Source organism: Apodemus sylvaticus, chromosome 5, assembly GCF_947179515.1.
Source record: "Apodemus sylvaticus chromosome 5, mApoSyl1.1, whole genome shotgun sequence".
Taxonomy (NCBI): Eukaryota; Metazoa; Chordata; class Mammalia; order Rodentia; family Muridae; genus Apodemus; species Apodemus sylvaticus.
The window spans coordinates 99,838,719-99,860,214 of NC_067476.1; the positions used below are offsets into that span (position 1 = coordinate 99,838,719).

Consider the following 21,496-nt stretch of genomic DNA (forward strand, 5'->3'; position numbering starts at 1 on the left):
GTGGCGGCAAGTCCTCTTGGGTGGGTGACAAGTTCTCTAGTGTGAAATAGTGTTCTTCGGTGTCCTGTAGAGTTGGCTGTGAGAACTACAGTGAGAGCAGGATGTGCTGCGATCTCTTCCTGTTGCTGCTGCTGCTGCTGCTGAATCCCTTTCCCTTCATTGCTGTTTGCTCTGCTAGGCCACACCAACAGTGTGAGTCAGCACAGTTTGCTTCCAGAAGTATGATAATGCTGGTGATCTGGCATCATTTTAGGGATTTAGGTATGTTTTGGAATAAATTGGTCACATCTGTTTTAGCTTTAGGACCTCCCAGAGCCATTTGAAGCCGACCCTGGAAGGAATTCCAGCTCTTGGGATGCCTGTTCCCATTTTATCTTTTATTTTCCGTTTCTTTCTTCCTTCCTTCCTTCCTTCCTTCCTTCCTTCCTTCCTTCCTTCCTTCCTTCCTTCCTTCCTTCTTCCTTCTTCCTTCCTTCCTTTCTCTCTCTCCCCCTCTCTCTTTCTTTCCTTCTGCCTTTCTTGTTTTTTCTTTCTTTCTTTTTTCTTTTCTTTCTTTTTTTTTTGATAAAGATTACATAACTATTTTCTAAAAGTAACAATGGTCAGGGAGAAGGGTATGTGCACCCTCATGTAAGCATGCAAGCAGTGTATCATGTGATTCCCCCCTCATGTAAGCATGCAAGCAGTGTATCATGTGATTCCCCCCTCATGTAAGCATGCAAGCAGTGTATCATGCGATTCCCCCAGTGCCATAGCTTGATAGACCGAGTGAATGCTGGAGGTGTAGGTGAGCACAGAGGGTGTGGAATGGGGGAAGCAGGGCATGGGCAGCCAAAGGAATTCTGATGGCATTGGGTTTCCAGATCCCTGGATGCCTGCTAGGGAAGTCTTCCAGCATCCTGCTGGGTTAGGAGGGAAACTGGCTGCTGGCTTTCTCTGCTTATATTCATAAGTTTCCCAGAGGAAGTTTCCTCTTGCCCCTTGTCTACGTACAGATATTCTTCGGAAGGACTTGAACTCAAGGTAGGTGAGATGTTCAGACAGTTCTTCAGGTTCCAGATGGTCAAACAGCAGGGACACTTTCCGCTTCTTGCTGGTATTTGATTTTATCCTCTGAGTCAGTTTCCTGGACCAGTCTCGAGAATTGCTTAATTGAATAAGAAAGGGAGAAGAGAACAAGTCAGTCACAAGTGCTTTTCCTGAGTAAGCACGCTAGTGTTACCCACAGATTCCCAGAACATAGTTAGCAAGCTCCATTTGGCAAAAATAATGCTTTAATGGAGTTTCCCCCAGTCCATCTTGCTTTTCCTGATAACCATTCAAAGGAATTAACCTTTTGGATGCAGCAAGAGAGCCAGGAGGGCAGTGGGAAAGGGGCATTTTCAGGCCCTGTTCCTGGATCTTCCTCCGACTTTAGTATGTTTACCCCTTCAATGTCTCTCTGTTAGGGATATGGGATTGTTGGTGGAAATCATAAGAGGGAGCTAATTTGCATGCCAGAATAGCTCAGAAAAGAATAGGGAGAAGACAGCATGCCTCAAGAAATTGCTGGCAACAACATATGATTACACTGGGCAGGAACAAGTCATTTCCCTCCAAAGTTCCCAGTTACAAAAATGACCATATAAATTAACTGACCCTATAATGACCCAATTATTCTCCAATGTCCTCACAGCCATCCCAGAGTCATTCTTAGTTTCAGTTTCACACTAAGCAGAGGGAAGCAGCCAGGTTTGAAAGGGGGTAGGCTTGGGTTTCTAAATAGGCATTTCTGAGAGCCTTGACTCTTGACACAAAGATTCCCTGGTTTTAAGCTTGGGAAAGGATACAGATTCTATAGGCCTCTTTCCTAACTGTACTCACGACCCTCAAATGCCTGGCAAAGGAAAATGTAACTCATGATTCCTTAAAAATACCAGGTCAGGAAATATCCTCTATTAACAATTCTAAAGAATACACAGTGAAAGACATCGTGAGAAGAAATATTAGGACAGAAGACTGAGGTTTTCAAGTGGCACTGGGCTCTAGGGTTTTCATCTTTAAAATGAAAAGGTTGATATTTTTGGGTAAAAAAAATTCTTTTATCTACCAAGTTATATAATTCCAAGCAGAGACCAGAGGACCAAACAGACGAACAGGTTGATTTGGGATTTGGGGATGTGGCTTTGAAACCATCTCTTTGTGTATGGATACCATAAGCAGGCCTTGGAGGGCAGCAACAACTCTGCCAGGAGTCCTCATCTGAGCCGTGTCAAAATAGATGGCAGCCATAAACTGACGGATGGAGACCAATCACACACCCAGGTCTGTCAATTACAGAACTCAGGCAAAACCAGGAGTTTGGGTGAATCGATCTCTCTAACGCTGCAGTTCTAGAACTCTGTATTTTTGGGAATTTGTATTATTGCAAAACAATTGACCACATGTAAAAACCCCAGCATGTAATATATATGCCCTTCTTCCCCAAATTAAGAAGGGCTCATTTTCCAGAGTGAGCCAACTGTGTGAATAAGGAACTCAAAGAATGATGTGAAATATCCTCCCAGTTCCTTTGAAGCTCTGGGAATTGAATGGTATTTCACAGATAAGTGTGAATGTTCTAAATCTCTGCTTGAGATATTCTGAAATAGTTCCTGGTCCAGGTAAGTTCAGGAGTGCCTGTTGCCCTCACTACTAAAGAGCCCAGAGCCCAGACACGGGCTTTCAGTTTCTCACAGGATGGCTCCCTTCTGGTCAGGTCTGGCTCCCTCTGCTCCTTGCTCCCATCCCCTGCAACTTCGTTACTAGGTGGCCTCTCCGCTTTTCTATTAAATGTTAAGTTCTCTTTGGTGGGGCTCTTGGAGGCAGTGAGAGGCCCAGCATCACAGCTTGGGTTACTGGAGGGATGAGGAACTTGGCACTAGGACCTTGACACTCACATTTGCGTCGTGTCGATGAGGTGGCAGTGGGACTCCTCACCATTGGCTTTCACCAGGTCTTGAAACTCTTCCATGGTGCTGGTCAAGCTGGCATCCATTTTGAACATGATCCAGAATTCTGTTATCCAATACCTACACAGAGGGAGGAAGAAAGAGTCCTGAGCCCTGGGCCTCACAGTTGGGCAGATTCCCAAAGGAATCTGAGTCTACAAAAGAGCACTCAGAAGAAGACAGAGTGAGATTTGTCCTGTAGCAAAAAATCTGGAGGGGGGGTGTAGAGGGCTCCAGGGAGGGAAGAAAACCATATAGCAGGCTTCAGGGTCTCCACACACAAATTGCCTTGAGAAGAGAAGGGACATCATAGGAAAGAACCCAGACAGGATCTAGGCATGACCATGTAGACAAGCAGTTATCCAAAATGGTGTGTGTATCTGTAAAGTATGTTTTTATTATATGTTAATATAACTGTGAAAAATAATGTTTATCATAACCTAGAAAAACTAGAGAGAAGTCTTTACAACAGAAAGCTTAGCAGAAGCTATCTTTTGTTGTTGTTGTTGTTGTTGTTATTGTTGTTTGAGACATGCTTTCTCTGTGTAGCCCTGGCTGTCCTAGCACTTGCTTTGTAGATCAGGCTGGCCTTGAATTCAGAGGTCTGCCTGCCTCTGTTTCCCACATGCTGGGATGAAGGTGTGCCTAAGCGAGAGGATGGAGGGAAAGGAGTATGTAACAGAAAGCAGTGAAAAGGACATTTATGTTTCAAAATGCCACCATAAACCCACCAACTTTATGTCACCTTAAAAAACTAGTAAAAAATACTAAAAAATGAAACAAGAAAAAAAACTTCATGATGGATATATCTGAAATGGTAGTTGGTTGTGTTTATTATATTGTTTTCAGAATTTTTAAACTATTCAATGAGCTATATTATCACAATACTAAGGATAAAATAAAGAAGAAAAAAGAGACCCTTGATTATCCTTGTATTCTCTTGATACAAACTCATAAAACTAAGAAAAATAAGAATAAAACTCAAGCACAGGTGCACTGGAGGAAAACTACTGTTTGGCTGACTTTCCCATATTAATATCTTTGCTGTCCATGGGCAACCATCAGTGTCCAAAGGCAGCCTACAATGTCAGAGGCAGCATACAGCATCACAGGCAGCATACAGCGTCACAGGCAGCAAACAGTGTCACAGGCAGCATACAGCGTCACAGGCAGCAAACGGTGTCAGAGGCAACAGGCAGCATACAGTGTCAGAAGAAGGCTACAGTGTCAACGGCAGCCCACAGTGTGTCAGAGGCAGCATACACTGTCAAGGCAGCTTAGTGTCAGAGGCAGCCATAGGTGTGAGGAAACCTACACAAGGCTGGGAGGGAGAGGCAGGGAGGACCAGCAGGAGCAGAATTGTAGGCAACAGCTTTTCATCCCATCTCACTCCACACAGTATCCAAATCACAGAGACTTTACCTGACAAAATAGCAGATCTTCAGGCAAATTCCTGGGGAATTCTTTTCCAGGGCATCCTTATATGTAGAGTCATGGTTAAGGAAAATGGAAACTGTATTACAGAAACCATAAAATACTTAGGAAGTGTTTACCAAGTCAACCCCTAAAATGTGGGGAAATTGCCTCTTGCATATGCCCAAGTGACTAGGAGCCTGACTGAATGGATGAGTTAGAAATATCCCTTTCATTTTTTAAAAATGTTCCAGTAACTGATGTATGCAATAACTATTTAGGCAGTGATTTAGAGAACTCTCTATCTATATGTATCCAAATACACTGAAAATTAAAAAACAATACCATAAACATTACACACACACATACACACACACACACACACACACACACACACATGTAATAGGCATTAGTTGAATAACATTGTATATTACATGGCAAGACAGACAAAGCCATGGAATAATAAAAAACACAACCAAAGAGCATTTTATCAGTCTTTATAATTATGAGTATTTTTTTAAAGAACAAAAGAACATCCTGGTATTTAAATGACTTTTGAGGTACAAGGCAAGAGTATTTGTTTATTTAAGAATCAGATGAGAATTTTACTCCAGTGGTGATTGTGGGTATGACCTACCATTTTTCTTCTTGACAGATTGAAGAGCAAGTTACCTCTCTGTCTGTCCCACAGGGTGTCTTTCTCTTTTAACAATGAGGACAGGATAATTGCAATATAGAGGTCAGTGAATTACAGCTGGGCTGGTGAGAGGGACCAGCAACAACCAGCTGAGACCACGTAACTGGAGTGGAATTGGCCCTCTCTCAGTAGGTGTGAAACTACTGGAAACCTTTGAGTTAAATGCAGAAAAGGCAGTGTTCCCAGAACCACACACAGTGTTGTGTGGATGAGGAGGCCTGTGTGCATTCTGAAACCATGGACACCTCAATGATGTCCAGCACCGTGGACCCACAGGTTTGAAACTTCAGTGTTGGCTATTTGATTAAGTACAGTGGATATGTGGTTTCAAGTTTAAATCTTACTGATTTGATGCTCGGTTTTAGAACACCTAAGAAAATGTTAACCCATTGGATAAATTACAGCTCAAGAAAGAGAAACCTAAAATGTAAATCTTAAAGGTGAGCAAGCTAAACTTGAAAACACAAAGAACTATGGTAAAATTTATAATTTTAATAAATATAGGACCAATTTGGAAATTAAATATGAATATATTTATTTCTTATTAAATATATCCTTGAAATTAAAGCAAGTACACACACATGCACGCACGCGCACACACACACACACACACACACACACACAAATACAAATCACAACAAATCCACACACAACTTCACACATCAAACACAATTAAAATCAAAGCATTCCAGGCTACCAGTGGCAAATGAATGAAAAGTTCAGAAGCCAAGAACATAGAATGACCGCACATTTCTATGTTATAATAAGAAAACGTGTAATGTCAACATAAATAACACAAGGTACATCCTTTATACTTTTGAGGTTCTATGTTTTTATCAAATTTTTAACTTGTTGAAATGTTTATTCTTTCTTAGTAAAAGGGAAGGATATATACACACACATGCTTACACATAAACATAGGCACACACACACACACACACACACCTCTTTTGAAAGAGCTAAGATTTAAATGTTAGGTCTAAGTGGCTGGTTTGTTTTGCAGTGTACCCTCCTCCCTTGCTTCCCAGTGCTTTGTGCATAGGAGCTGTGTTTTGTGCAGCCCTCGGTAGCTCTTTGACTAGGAAGCTTCCAAGCATCCTTCAGAAGGAAAAAATCCTTGAGTGGCTGCTGGGGCACGGCAAAGGCAGCTGGGTCAAGATTGGCCCTGCTGCTTCTGGCTTAGGCAATGGTATTGTTGCTTGCACCTGAAAATACAGAGCCAATGCAGAGTTGAAGAGAAGAAACTAGTATACTAAGAGGAATTAAGGAGAACAAAAACTCAAGGGGCAAGCTTACAAATATATTTGAATACATAAAATGTTAGCAGGACAAGCCAGTCCAAACCTTTGAGAAAACAATTTACGATAGACAAATGTAAACTTAAAAATCATCCTGGGCCCGCAAATTGGAGGAGAACATCATTGTGTGGAGCCCACAAAAGGTTTCTGAGTGAGAGGAGCCTGTGTGTGTGTGTGTGCTCAGGGGAGAGGGCACATGAGGGCCTGGGAAGGACATGGAAGGGTACAGTTCAGAAGACCTTGGGGAAAGGCCTCAGAGGCATGGGTTCTTGTGATGTCCAGTGCTTTTGGAAGGTATGAGCAGAGTCCACTGGGCCTGGCAGCTGGGAGGCCACAAAAGCAGCAGGGGAGAGTGTCAGTGCTTGGGTAGGAGCCACAGTTGTGCTTAGCAGCGAGTAGGAGTAGAGATTGGTGATTTTTGCAGGCAGACTACTTAAGAAGGTTTCACATCAAATTTCTAATCCTAACAGTCGGATAAAGGGGAAACAGGGTTAAGAGTTTATTTTTAGATGAGGGACATTTGAATGTGTCATGGCTAGGGAGCAGGTGCCACTGAAAGGCTGAGCAAGAGCACAGAGGGGTGGGGGTGGAGTGTGGAGGATGTGATGGGCGGGCAGTGTGGGGGTTGCTGCAGAAATAGCAGCCAGTGGTGCCCCAAAGGAGGCCACTCATGTAGTCCCAAGGCCAGTGCATTTTGAGGAAGGAGTGCTTAACTGCTGGTGTTGGCCACAGTTGCTGGTGTGCAGAGTCATACAAAACCAGATTGAATTGGTTTGGAACTCTCTGCAGAGGTGGTGCCTACTCATCACAAATATTTCTCATTAGGTGGCCCTCCCAACACTCTATCCTGGGACATTGGTCTCTGAGATGGAAGAGACAGCTTCATGGCAGTTTGGAGAAGGGCTGTTGTGTTTCCTTTTTCTACGCCAGATTGTAGTGTTTCTTGTGTTTCCTGGAAAAAGATTTGCACTGTCACATGTCCTGACTCAGCCCCAAAGACCTGGGCCTCAGGTGCTAGCTAACTGGTTTCACGTTTCTGACTGCACTTTTCCTTTGAGGACAACAGCTCACAGTGTCACCAGCATTTTGAAGAGAAAGCAGGCAACTTTCATACCCTACCACAGGAGGTCCACATCCAGCAAGGCCTAACCAGCCCACAGTTAGTAATACAGCCTATACCAAGAAAGTCATGGAGTAAAGCTCATGTAGCTGAATCTTTCTTCAGAGCCCAGGAAGGCTGAAGGACTATGAAGTCCCTCAAGAAATGCAACAGTCAAGATTCACAACTGTCGGTCAGCCTGTGCAGGATGAATATGATTTGCAACTAATGTATAATGAAAGATTTTTTAAAAAAATATTAACATCAATATTGATGTTACCTGCATTTGTATGTTGACTTTCTTGACTATCTATCACACAGAGAGATCTGCATAAATGATATTGTCCTACCTAAAAGAAGCTACACACACAGGTGCAGACATATAGGTTTGTAAACACACAGGTTCATGTGCACATACGACACACACACACCATCGCTCAAACACACAACCATACCCTTAAAAGGACAGGTAAAAGCATGTGTCCTGCTCATGTGTATTCCAAATCAACAAAAATGAAAGCACACTTGAAGCAGTAGCAGCATACTTTCTGATGCCCAAGGATATAGATTCATGAGTTTTTGTAGCAGCTCGGCCGAGGAGATGATGATTCGGTGCATGGTTAGCATCACTTGCAACAGCTGGTTACTTCGACACAGGTTTCCATCTGCATCTGAAAGTGCAAAGAGCAACATGTGAGTCTCTCAGAAAGAGATGGGAGTGGGGGACTCTGACCCTCTTTCAAAACTCCAGGGGACAGGCAGCTTAGGGGGCTGTTCAAACACAGCTCCTTTTCAGTTGCCCAGGGCTGGACTTTTACCATCCTCCTATACCCCTTGCCTATCCCTAATTGCTTATGAATCAAGCTGCCACAAAGGTGGAAGAGTTTTATCAAGGGATAAAGTCTACATCCAGATGGAAAGCAGAGGTAGCTGTAGGATTTATGGAACCCAACATTTATGCAGATGGGGGTTGAGAGGGACTTTCTCTAGCATCATAGTAGGAAGCCACAGGATTACTATGCAGATAAAATAAATATCTTTCAAAAGTTTTACAAAGGCACATGGCTAGTTGGATGCATTTCTAGGACTGTGTCCTGGCCTTGGACATGCAGGTGAGGGGCCTGAAGTCCAAGCTGTCCCATTTCTAAGACCCCTGTGGTGAAATGAAAGTAAACATTACATATGAAGAGCGGTGGTGGATTTTGAGAGGCCAGGATGATTTGCAAAAAGCACCACTAGCTGAGTATTTCCTCATCCCATTGGGTAGCAAGCTGTATTCTATACAGTAGCACACTGAGTGTAAAGATGCCCTTTGGAATGCTTTCCATTACTGGCTCTGTTTCTACGGCATGAAATGTCAGGGGCTGTGCTGCTTGTTCCTACCCTGACTACTCACTGACTTGCACCATGAATCGCGTTAGTCAGCAACACTTGCTAGCTGGGTTCCAGATGGCTTTGGTCTTTTGAAACAATCAGCAAGGCATGGGAAGAGAAAGAAATCAGGTTGTTTCTTTCTCAGCCCTCTCTGCTTTGACCTGTTTTCTATCTCCTGAATGAGTTGTCATGGTGGTCCGCCCTTCCCTAATAGATGTTCTCTAGACTCCCAGTCTTATCTCCTAACTTATTGGACCTAAGGATGGGAATGACTGCTGGTGGTTGGGTAGTTCTGGTATAACATCTCTCAATTCCACATTCATCTCCATAAATAGATCTGTCTGTCTATCTATTTATCTATCTATTTGTTTATCTATCTATCTATCTATCTATCTATCTATCTATCTATCTATCTATCTATGGTTTGCATATGCTCAGTCCAGGGAGTGGCACTATGAGAAGGTGTGGCCCTGTTGGAGTAGGTGTGTCACTGTGGGTGTGGGCTTAAGACCCTCATCCTTGGAGCCAGTATTCTGCTAGCAACCTTCAGATGAAGATATAGAACTCTCAGCTTATCCTGCACCATGCCTGCCTAGATGCTGCCATGTTCTCACCTTGACGATAATGGAATGAATCTCTGAAACTGTAAGCCAGCCCCAATTAAATGTTGTCCTTGTAAAAGTTGCCTTGATCATGGGGTCTGTTCACAACAGTAAAACCCTAAGACTATCTATCTATCTATCTATCTACCCACCTACCTACCTGAACTACTTCATCTATAATATCTCCTAAAATACATTGTAAAAGTGGTGATAATTTTTATTCTGTTTCAAGTTCAGTGAGCTATAAGTACAAAACATGGTCTCATAAGTCCTAAATCCTCAAATGTTGATCTAAAGTCACACATCATTGAGAAAATACGCATGCTTACTGGCTCTCTGCAGCCCTCACTGCCTGCCTCCCCTTTACCATGGAAGGTCGTGTGGAAACCCACATCTCTTCTCTGTTCCCTTCTCCTCTTTCCAAGGCTGCTAAGCTTATTTACCCTGGCGAACCTGCAGCATCAATATATTCCCTATTGGTTTTTATCCCCACAGTCATTTAATCATGCTCCCATGTTTTCTATGTAAACCAAAAGTAAATTGATTCTGCATCTCTGCATTTCTGTGTTCCTCTTCTTCAAGATCTCAGGGTCACTCAGGGTCACCCCTTTCCCCCTTCCAGCCACTTGTCAACCATTCCATTTCAACTTCTGTCTCCACAAGTATGTTTGTTGGATCGTTGGTTCTACAGGTTCTCTGCATTTAGCCTAGGTTGGTCTTGGACTGGAGATCTTCTTGCCTCAGTCTCCCAGCTGCTGGAATCCCAAGCACAAGCCACCACAACTAGGCTAACTATTAAATTTCCAAGGTTATCAGCCAGTTCCACACTTCATTAGCTTCCCTGTCCTCATCTTTTTATACTTCATGATTCAATTAGTCTTCAGTCCACCGAAGCCATACTGATGAGTCTCCTCCCGGAGGCTTTCTTCTCTTGGCTTCATCTCTCTGCACTCTGTCACGTCTCTCTCAGGCTCTTCTGTCTGCTCTCCCTCTGCTAAGCTCTTAAATGTCAGCTTGTGCTACACTTTAATCCTCCCACTTCTTTCTGCTAACATTTTTTTTTAAATTGAAAACTTCTTAAATTTTAAATTAAAAAGTGAACTCTCTGCTTAGATGAACTAATCCAGGCTCTGACTAACACCCTCTCTAGTGAATATCTGCCAACTTCTGTTTTCAGTATTGAGCACAGTCTTAATATTCCCACCGGCATCATCTCCACAAAGGCCTCCTAGTGAACGCATGCAGACAGAACTCTTGACTTCTTCTCTGGTTTATTTCCCTTCCACCCTTCCTCGTCTACAGAAATGACACCTCCAACCACCCTCTGAGTTATTAAAATGAAACCTAGAATTCGCTTGCTGTTCTTCACTTTCCCTGGCACCTGATCCATCAGCGAGTCTTGATTGTGTTTCTAAAGCACACCTGTAACCTTCCCACTTTTCACAAGCTTTGCTGTCTCTCTAGAGTAGCCGTCAGAATGCAACACGCTAAGTGGCCAGCCTCCTTCCGCTCTTTTCTAGCCATGATCTCTTCTCTACACAGTTCCTAAAGCCTGGAAAATCAGGCGACATTCTTAGAAAAATCCAAGTTACATAGTCTTTATGGTGGCCAACAGAGCTCTACATGTCCTGGCCTCTTTGAATGTGGCCTCTTCATTTTGAAATGTTTTCCCCTTCTCTATACTTCTGCTTCCACTACAAACACTCTGAACCTGCTGCTAGATTATGGCCTTTGCATTTGCTATTGACCTCAATGTTATCTTTTTTCCCCCACTGGATCTGTCATAGCATATAAGTCTCATCTCATAAGAGCTCTTCCTTTGACTACCTAATGTAGCCATTGCTCTGCTTAAATTTCTTCATAGCGCATATGATCTGGTTGTCCCGCTGGTATTTTAAAAATGTTCAATTTTCTAAATTTTCAGTAGAATACAGATTTTCTGGGTTCTGAGCCTGTGCATTCCCCCCCGCCCCCAGTCTATTTTCAGAGTCCAGTCTAGTGCTGACGCATGGTGGGTACTCCAAGAACATGGGCCAAATAACAACATGAACTACGCCAAATAGGAATCCCCCTGATGGTTTGTGTCTCTTTGCTAATTTACTTGACTTTTGCCATTTGGTAAAAAACATTCCTATGAAACATTCATTTAACTTGATTATGGTTTTATAAATATCCCACCCATACATTTTTTGAAATTTATACTCTCGTAAGATAGGATTGGAACTGTTTTCTGTATGTATGTTTTATGGGCCATATAATTTCAGTAATAGTTGTCCCTTGGCACAAAAATGCTATATAATGAATGATTTTAAAAACATCCATGGGGTTTTGCCCATGTGCTCATAGTTTTGGCTATATGCTGGTTGATGCAGATACCATTGTTGAGGGCCAGACCCTATAAGTCTCCCAGCTTCCTTGGACCAGTAAGCTAGTATGAGCAGATTCTTCTCATGGCGACAGCACACAGAAAGCTACATGGAAATATCCAAGGCCTCCTAAACTATGCTGGGAAGTGGCCCACTGTCCCTTGCCTCATTCTGTTGGTTAAATAGGTCATGCTTTTGAAGGACAGGAACTTCAAGTCACGTGAGAATCATTAGACACACAGAGAGGAAAATGAGGACAACAATACAACAAAAACAACGAGAGCTACGGGGAGTAACTTTTCAATGCAACACATGACAATAGGATTTACAACATACTTTTCTACAGAGAAGTGTTAGTGTTCATATTCCTCAACACTGGTGAAGGGCAGAAGCTACAGCCTATACTTATGAGAGGCACACACTAGCATGGTCAGACAAATTTATTCAGGATGGACTGCCCCTAAGACTTGTTCTCCCCACATTTCCTTATGGCTGGCAAACACCTTTCCATGGCTGCTCACATAGTATGGAAGGGTCCCAGAAGTCTCCTCAGTGAGATCATGCAAGGTCTTTGGGAGGATTCACAGATATAAAAGGGCCTCCCATGGAGAAGATTAGGCAGACACTGAAAGTCTTCAAATATTTTATATTACTTGATAGAAAGTTTGGATTCATTCTGTGAGATTGCAAAAGGTAGTACCCGAGTTGATGGACAGACATTTCAAGAAACAGAATTTGGCTTAACAGGTGGCAGAAAAGTGTGGCGGATATGCACAGCCAGTGCTGAAAGCATTGCCATCCCAGAGGACTTGGAGTCTGGAGATGATGCCCACAGAGTATGCTGGCATAGTGATTCTCATTTACTAAAGCCCTCTGTAGACTGAGGCTGTGCTAAGTGTAGTAATGTGATTTCTGATTCTCAGAACAACCCAACATGTAGTTCACAACTTACAGGGGAGGAAATTCAAGGGTAGAAGGGTTTGGTAATATGTCTTAGGTCAAAAAGACACTGGGGCATAGAGGGAAGAGTCTGGCCCAGTCTGCTTGATTCCAGAACCCTTTCGATTTCCTACATACCTGGCTATGTGCTGTGTGGCCATCTGTCAGTCCAAGGGACTCATGTATCAAATGTGAAGCAGTCTCAAGTGAGCTTTAAGAACATGTTCAGCCTTCTGGCTCTAGATTCTAGAAATGCTGCAAGAAGTCCTAGTTGGAGTCAGTCCACGTATGGAAGGATGACCTTCGTATTCTGATGATTTCTAGAAGTCTCTTATATGTCATGGTTGCTCCATCCTGATCTTGAATGTTGTCTTTAAGATGCCAGGGATCTTACAAGCCCAAGACTCACAAGCATCCTCACACTCTCCTCCCCCACATACCCCTTCTTCTGTAGCTTCAGTGACACGCCCACACGGCGGCTTGTGAATCCCACATGCTTTCTGTGGTAGTGAGAGCTGGAGAATGGTGAGTTCAGGAGGAGTTGACTCACTCAGTAAAGAAAGGCAGGGATGAATAGAGGGGAAGAGGCAGAGAGAATACTTTCTCCGGACACCCAGACAGGGTGTTACCTCTTCTTCCTTCCTGGTTCTCCTTTATCTGAGACATTGGCTTAGTCTCTTGCCCCAGCCCTACCAGCATCTTTCCCCCATATGACTTTTAATGACTAGATAAGCTCACTAAGGGAGCATTCCCTTCCTGCCCTCATCCCACAGAACAAATATACTTCTTCAAGATGCTGGTCAGGGGGATCTATCTACCTTCCAGGGTGTTGGATTTTATTTTGAGAGTTTGTTATAATTGCTGTAAGCTGATTTAAATATTTCAATGAATAATTCTACTTTGTTTTCATCTTGAGGCTTTTAAAATGCAGAGTGTCATATGAAAAATTCTAATAAGCAAAATGTGCAATGCATAATAAAATGTGCATAATTTTTCACTACCATCTGCTGCTAATTCTTAAAGGGGTTGAAATTTCAGTGGAGTTCAAGACATCACTCTTACCAACTTGACTCAGAAATGATGGACATATATTTCTTGGGAGATACCACAATGAAACACATTTGACCTGTGGACCATTTGCTTGATGGAGTGAACAGAAGCTATGTGGGCATGAGGGCTCTGGAGTCATCTGTGTAAGGGCCAACGATCCACTTTCTACCATCAGTCCCAGTACAGGCAAGAGCTATACGTTACAGAATCCCAGAGTCTCAACTCTCCCTTCTCTCCATTTCTAGCTAATGCACTTTTTTTCCTTTTAAAAGCACTATAGGTGGGTGGATGGGCATATAGCATCTACTTGTACTAATAAAGACACATGACTCCCAAACTGTTCTATATATACTTTGTAAAGAGATGACAGGATTTCCAAAGGTGTCAATCCAGGAGAGGATACCTGCTTAACATATACAAGGTCCTGGATTCCATGCCTGACACTACAAAAAAACATGTTTTTATATTATTAACCAATATCGATCATGAGACTATTCTGCGAGGAGCAATGTCCTAGGTTCTAGAAGATATCTGAGGAGCTGAGGAAATACTGCCATTAAAGAGTTCTGAATCTAGCTGAAGAAGGAACCACAGTCAGCAGACCTAATAGCTTTAGGCACCAAATGTTAGGAAGAGGAATCACAGGGACCATGCTGAATGGTAAGAAGGTTACGTAAAGGGAGAGACCCCAGAGGGAGGGTCAAGAAAGATAACGGACCCTACAGGAAGGGTTGGGGGAAGGGAGAGACCCCTCGCGTCTGTGCTGGTTCAGAGAGGACCTCAGGAAGTCTCAGGCAAGGTGACTTGGAATGCCAAAGACCAGCTGTGTCTAAGTCACCTCAGTCACTCTTCCTTTTCAGTTTTGTTTTAGGTTAAACAAGCTTCTAGCTTTAGATAGATGAACTGCTTCCGTGTGGTCTGGAGTCTGTGAGAAACCCAGCAAAGGCTGCATTTCACATCCCCAAGCTTGCTAACAGGGAAGAGGTGGCTTTCCAATGAGACGTGTCTGGGGGATAAGATGAAAACGCCACGCTGCAACGCTGACAGGAAGCACAAAGGCACGTGACCGACACCAGAGAGAAACTATAACGCACAGTCTTTGTGTCCCCTTTGTTTTGGTTTCCATGGAAACATCTTGATGTGTGAAAGATTTTGAGGGTACCAAAGGCAGAATGTCAGAAATCAGCATATTGAGAAGGAACAAGCATGGAGGTGGGGGTGGCTTGCATAACAGGAAGTAACAGCATGCTCCATCCAGGGACCGGAGAAGCCAGGATCAGAAATCCACGGGCAAGACTGAACCTGTCAAAGGAGATCAGTATCCCAGAAATGAAGGCAGACTGAATCCAGGCAGACCCTAACAGGCATACTCAGAACTCTGAACATATAACGACGGGGCAAATGCTGCTTCTTGACAGCAAGACAACGGCATTCTTTAAACTCTGGAAAGTATGTCCAAAATTCTCTGGGTTTTGTGTCAGGTTCAGGGATTTTTTTTTTTTTTTTATGCTGATAGTGGCAGCTGAGACATCAAGTGTATGCGAAGGACTGTGGTTACATATACTTCCATAGCTTCTAATGCCTTATCAGATTAAAACATAATCCATGTTACCTTAATTTTTTAAAGGTCCTCAGCCCTCCAAGCCTGGAGAGAACAGTGTGGAGAGACCAAGTGTTGTGCTGGGTGAGTGGGACCCAGGACAAGCTTGCCAGTCAATATGGCTGCTCTCAACAGCTCTTCTGGGCATGAGGGGTTCCTGGTCTATAGCATTTGTGTATTTCCGTGGTGTAACTCTTCTCATTATGGTCTATCTCAAGGAAAAATATGAAGCCACTGCAGGGAAGTGAAGCTCGGGAAGAGGTGCTGAAAATCAGACACGAGGACAGTCAGTGTGCAAATCTTATCATCAGACGCATGATGCTTAGAGAGCTGATGCTTACTAGGGCCCTTTTCTAGTCTCCTTATCTTGATTGACTTCCCATGGATGGCCATGGATTTGATACTATGGATAAGAAATGGAGGCAACATATCTCAGTCATGGTTATGGAGCTGGTGAATTGAATATTTGGCAGAAGGGCCTTTGCTCCCAAGCACTAGGTTCTTTCTTTGGTACTTCTCCTTTGGGTAGTAAAATATTAGGAAAAGCCTAAAAATTTAGCCACCCATGCTACAAGGATATTTCCACCAGTGTCTCTCTTTTCCCCCACAACCCAACTCTGCAAAGAACAGCTACACCTATGCAGACTCACCTTTCTTTGTAGAACTAAAGAATATGCCCTAAAATTTTCCCCAGCAAGCCTAACCTTAGATCTACCCACTACTGCTTAGGATTACAGGAGGTGGTTACTACTGGTACTATTTAGCTGGGCCATCTAGAATGCTGACAGCCTTTGATCCAATAGCCACTGGATAAAGATGGTTGCGTCCCTAAGCTGACAGTATCCTGAATGGCCAAGAGAAGTGCTCTTTATTTCTTTGGCAAACCAGGCACCAACAGACACATCTCTCTGGGCATATTCTGCTTCTGACCTTGATTTTTTAGATGAGTGATTGCTAACCCAGTGCACAGATCGCCTAAAGTGGGAAAGGGCTTTTTAGGCGCATAGCCTCTGCTGAACTAAATAGCTGATTTTCCTAGGGGACTGCTTGCCTGAGTCTGGACCTGCCACATCTGTGGAACCAGGGATCTGAAAAGTCACAGGGGAAGTTGTCCTTAGCAAGTGTGCAAATTGGACACAGTTCCAGAGTGAGTGGGTGGAGTACAAAGAACTAAAGGCTGTGCCATGGTGGAGGTGGCACAAGAGGGAGGGCCCAGTGAGCTGACTCTGGTTTAGTGTGGTGACTTCAGACTCTGAGCACCACTGTTGGAAGACTGTGTCCCTTTCAACTCCCAGTACCCATCAAAATGAATTACCCGACTGATTAGTATACTGCAGTTTGATTTGGTTTAAAGGAAGCTGCCTCTGGCACAGCCTCCTTGGCAAATGACCCATCCCACTGTAGCACCTAGGAAGGCAAAATGAAGCAATAGACCAGTCCCCAACTTTCCAGAGGGACCCAGGGAACTGGCAGAAAGTGACTGGCCGGGGGCTGGGCAGCAGCCAGGGGACTTGAAGACGACAGAACTACAAACTTGGTGGGAGATGTGGGTTAGCACTTTTCCTCTCACTTCTTTCTTGTCTCTTAAATCCTCAGTGTTTCTAACACAAAGCAGATTTCATATTTGTGTATGTGTTCTTTTTTTGAAAAAGATCATATGTATGTATGTATGTATGTATGCATGTATGTATGTATAGTAAAGACATATAAGCTCTGTCTTCATGCACACCAGAGAGGAGAAGAAGGCACTGGATCCCATTCTGGATGGCTGTGAGCCACTATGTGGATGCTGAGACTAGTAGTAGTAGCTTCCTATTCTGAGCAGAAGAGTAGTCAGTGCTCTTAACTGCTGAGCCATCTCTCCAGCTCTGTGTATGTGCTTTTTTGTTTTGTTTTGGTATTTTTTTTTGGTCTTATTGGGTTTTGTTTGTTTTGCTTTTTTGCTTTTTTTGATAGAAAATATAAAGTTTGGGAGGGTGAGTAAGGAGGTGGAGAGTCTGGGAAGAGTTGACAGAAGGGAAATAATATGATCAAAATATATGAAAGAAAAATTAAAGTTGTAAAACTGTGCAAATTGTGGCTTTTCCTAAATAATAATAATAATAAAAAGAACCCTAGGGCCTGGGGAGGGGTCCACAGGCTAAGCAGGTACTAAAAGGGGGAACTTCCCACATACTCACACAGTGAAATAACCTAAGGCCCACCTGTGAATTACTGGCTTGCCACGACCTCAGCCTACTTCAGAAACTTTTTCGCATGTGTTAACTCGAACCTGTTGTGGAAAATATTAAAAATTGAGCCCACCGACTCTCTACCCTGCTGGCCCACACTCTGCTCTGGTACTGGCACTGGCGGGTCACAACACTATGTCCTGGTGGGGTCCCCCTGGCTCTGTCCCACACTCCAATAACCAAATAGATCTGCCATCCTCATGGTTTGATAACACAGTAACCCGGTAAAAACAAGACTCAATGCTTATAGTTAACCAATCACATTTATATATCAATAAACTCTCTTTTTTTCAAGACAGGGTTTCTCTGTGTAGCCATGGCTGTCCTGGAACTCACTCTGTAGACCAGATTGGCCTCAAACTCAGAAATCTGCTTGCCTCTGCCTCCAGAGTACTGGGATAAAGGCTTGCACCACCACTGCCCGGCCAATAAATTCTCAATACACAAGATGCCAATACAGTAATTTCAGAACCAATTGATAATGATAAAAGTTGCCCACCTAGATTAGACAAATTATCCCAATATTCTAACCTTTATGATATCATAACAACCTGTGGCTGGTCATAGCCACGCTGATTCACATCGGCTGCCATCTTCCTTTTTCCTCTCTCCCCCAAGAAGCTTCCTGTCTCTGAAACTCTTAGCTCTGCCTCCCTTTTCCCTGTCCAATCACAGGCTTTCCACTACCCTAATGTAATTAGACAGGGAAAATCCTGCAATACAAACCTGTCAGGTTGACAAGCCTAGATGATAGATAATGTTGTACAGAATAGACTTACAGCAACCAGGTATGCTGATTTAAACTAGTGAAGTACCAAATGCCATCTTACCACCCAAATGGTTTTGAAGGAAAACCCATCATGCACATGTAAGGTAAAAGTGATCGAGCACAGAATACCGTAGTCAGAAACTACTCTGCAAACACCCCTTCTTTGTCAACCAATAGGATTAGGTTACATTGCATTGATTATTTACAGATTCTTTGCAACTGCAAAGTGTTGTGATGAATGGTGAATGGTTCCTGTGTCTCTGGCAAGATTTAGAACATGATTTTGTTTTCCTCACCTGCTTTTATTGCTCCTTGATTGTTCTGAATCACGACCATGTAACAATCTCAAGAGTGTCTGTCCACCGTGGTCTGTCACACAATCTGGGCCACTGAGATTGTACTCGACTTGCCCTCAAACATGGTCTCCAGAGCAGTTAGTTCCTGGCAGGAGTCTTCCTAGTACTAGGTTTTACCTGTATCTTCCCATGAGCCCTGCAGAACTTGATGTGTTGGGGAAAAGGCTGCATGAAGATGCAGGCAGCTGATGTAACCGGGAGAATTGCGTGGGTGGGTGGGAATCTCTTCCATAGAAAGGAAGACATTGGCCACTATTCAGTTAGCTGAGAACCCAGAGAGACTGTGGTTCACAACATTCTGAGTAGTGAACCGATGTCATGTGACTACATTATGGAAACAGCTGAAATACAAAACTGAACATCACCAAGCTTTCCCCAGCCACAGGTAGCGACCAGGAGAGACACCGGGCATGGTCAGAAGGGACTCAGCTCTAGCCTTTCCCTTTGCCTCTGTGCTTTGTTGTTGTTGTTGTTGACAAACCTGCATTTCTTCCTGTGTTCTTGTGCCATGTCAACACAGCCTTTCATATTAGCCCTATAAAATATCAATAAATGATGTTAATGACATCTGGAAAAGGGACTAAAATTTGAGGACTATGTCACTTGCTCAAGTGTATACTGTGTATAAGCAATAGACATAGGAGTCTGTCTAGATCTGGCCCTGAGGGGGTGCTGACCATTTCTGAGCCCCAGTTTGCTCATTTTCACAGCTTGGCAGCGCCCACTCTCACTCCCCTCAGCAGGGATGTATCCAGGAGGGAAGGAAGACATTGGGGGTGGGGGTGGACCTCAATGTCTTAGACAAAGTTCAAACCATGGGACGTCTCTATGATCTGTAGGTCTCAGGCATATTTGTGGCCTAAAAGTTGTCTCATAAGTACAATGAAACCCTGACTGAGCTGGTTTGGATTTGCATTTGCATTTGGATTTGGATTTGGATTTGGATTTGAGTGAAAGGAATGGTTTCAGTGTTGTGTAACAGCAGGGTTCTAGAGATCCTTGGGAATTGACAGGAGAGTAAACATGCCCCCTTTCCTTACCCTTGAGGAAGTCCCACCTAAAACGCAATTCAGAATTATACTAAATAAGAATAAGTTAAATCCTACAATCATAAGAATAGTTATTATATAGGACAGTATTGTGCAGCCACGTAGTAGCTGTGGGACCATTGGCATGTTATTTGTACCACTCTTGAGTGTGATCCTTCATGGAAACACGCAGTATGAGTTCAGTAGTCATTGAGAATCTCTGAGATGTGCACAGCACATTTAGCCACATCATCCATCATATTTTATGTTCCTTTATGGACCAGGTTCAGACACCTTCAAGTGCTTGGCCAAAGGATGCTCTTTCATCGTAAAACCCTGACCATGAACTCAAATCCCCAGGCTGTCTCACACACTAGTCATCTCATATCAGATAGGTCACATCTCATCACCTCCATTCCTCACCTACTAATAGTGAAAATAATACCAACCACCCAGAGGCTTTGTGAGACTTGGAGGAGACAACACAGAAGGAGAGGATGGCTTTGGCCATAGCCAGGCCAGGCTGATCATGCTTCAACAGCTCAGTGAGGGTTTCGTGTGCTTATGTGACAACTGTCAGGCCATTTAATATGCTTGATACCCACAGATCACAGAGACATCCTATGGTTTGAACTCTGTCTCGGACCTTCAGTGCCCCCTTCCAATGTCTGCCTTCTCTCCTGGCTACATCCCTGCTGAGGGGACTGAGAGTGGGCACTGCCAAGCTGTGAAAAGGAGCAAACTGGGGCTCAGAAATGACCAGTACCCCCTCAGGGCCCGATAGTCAGGGACAGAATCCTATATCTACTGCTTACGAACCACACAAGAAGAGACATTGACTGGAATTGGCCAATAAGCACAAAAAGGCCATCAGAGATTAATGGGAAAGAGTTAATGCCTTCGGAAGAAGGAAGTAGCTAAAGATTTGTATTCCCACGGTTTAGAGATGGGAGGGGACACAGGATGGAAGTGAGAGAGTGTTGGCGCAAACAATTCTTCAAGAAGAACTCATTGGAAAAGCAGACAGGAAGCTGTAAAGACAAAGAAACTAAGAAGAAAACTTAGTGTCTGTTAATCATTGTCAATCCACTCACAGATCTGGGCAGAGCAGTCCAATGACACACAGAAGAGAGTCAGAATGCCTGAGATGTCCAGAAGTCATTAAGAATCTTGGATTTTAAGGTCAACATGCAATAGCAAACGGTATCCTTAAGTGAGTCAATTTGCAGAAATGTTCAAAAAGTCTTCCTAGGTTTTATAATTTGGTGAGATTCTTAAAAGTCTGAAAATATTGATACTTTCACCTAAAAAAGGCAAAGAGGGCTGGCTTGAAGAGGATAATATTTAGAGATGTGGGAGAGCTAATGGGTCGATTCCAAGATTTCTTGGGTTTGTGGTGTCCTGATCAGTTGCCCAAGAGCTCCTTGGTTTGCTGCAGGGAGATGGCTTTGAATGAAATGGAGCTGTAATCAGGGTGACAGTGAAGGTCAAGGTCCAGCCCCACACTGGGCACTGGAGGACCACCTGAAGCCTCAACAAATGGCCCACAAGAATTTTCACATGCATTACCTCATTTGACCAGCTCAGCCTTACGAGGTGAGCAGGAGGCACCATATTCATCTAGAAAAAGCACAGACGCAGGGCTGATACTCAGGATGCTTCAAAAGGCATTTTGTTCAGTTTGATAGGGTCCCGGGCTGTCCTA

General features: G+C 43.5%; 1 protein-coding gene across 4 annotated transcripts in view; it reads right to left on the reverse strand.

Moving 5' to 3' along the window:
• Positions 1-21,496, reverse strand: part of Rasgrp1 (RAS guanyl releasing protein 1) — a 62,689-nt gene that overhangs the window by 18,291 nt on the left and 22,902 nt on the right. For all 4 annotated transcript variants that reach the window (XM_052183209.1, XM_052183210.1, XM_052183211.1 and 1 more), the window contains 4 exons: positions 8,038-8,147; positions 4,392-4,450; positions 2,919-3,050; positions 994-1,147 (listed from right to left, as the gene is read on the reverse strand). In XM_052183209.1, coding sequence (XP_052039169.1) covers positions 994-1,147; positions 2,919-3,050; positions 4,392-4,450; positions 8,038-8,147 — 455 coding nt within the window. The remainder of the gene's footprint in view (positions 1-993; positions 1,148-2,918; positions 3,051-4,391; positions 4,451-8,037; positions 8,148-21,496) is intronic.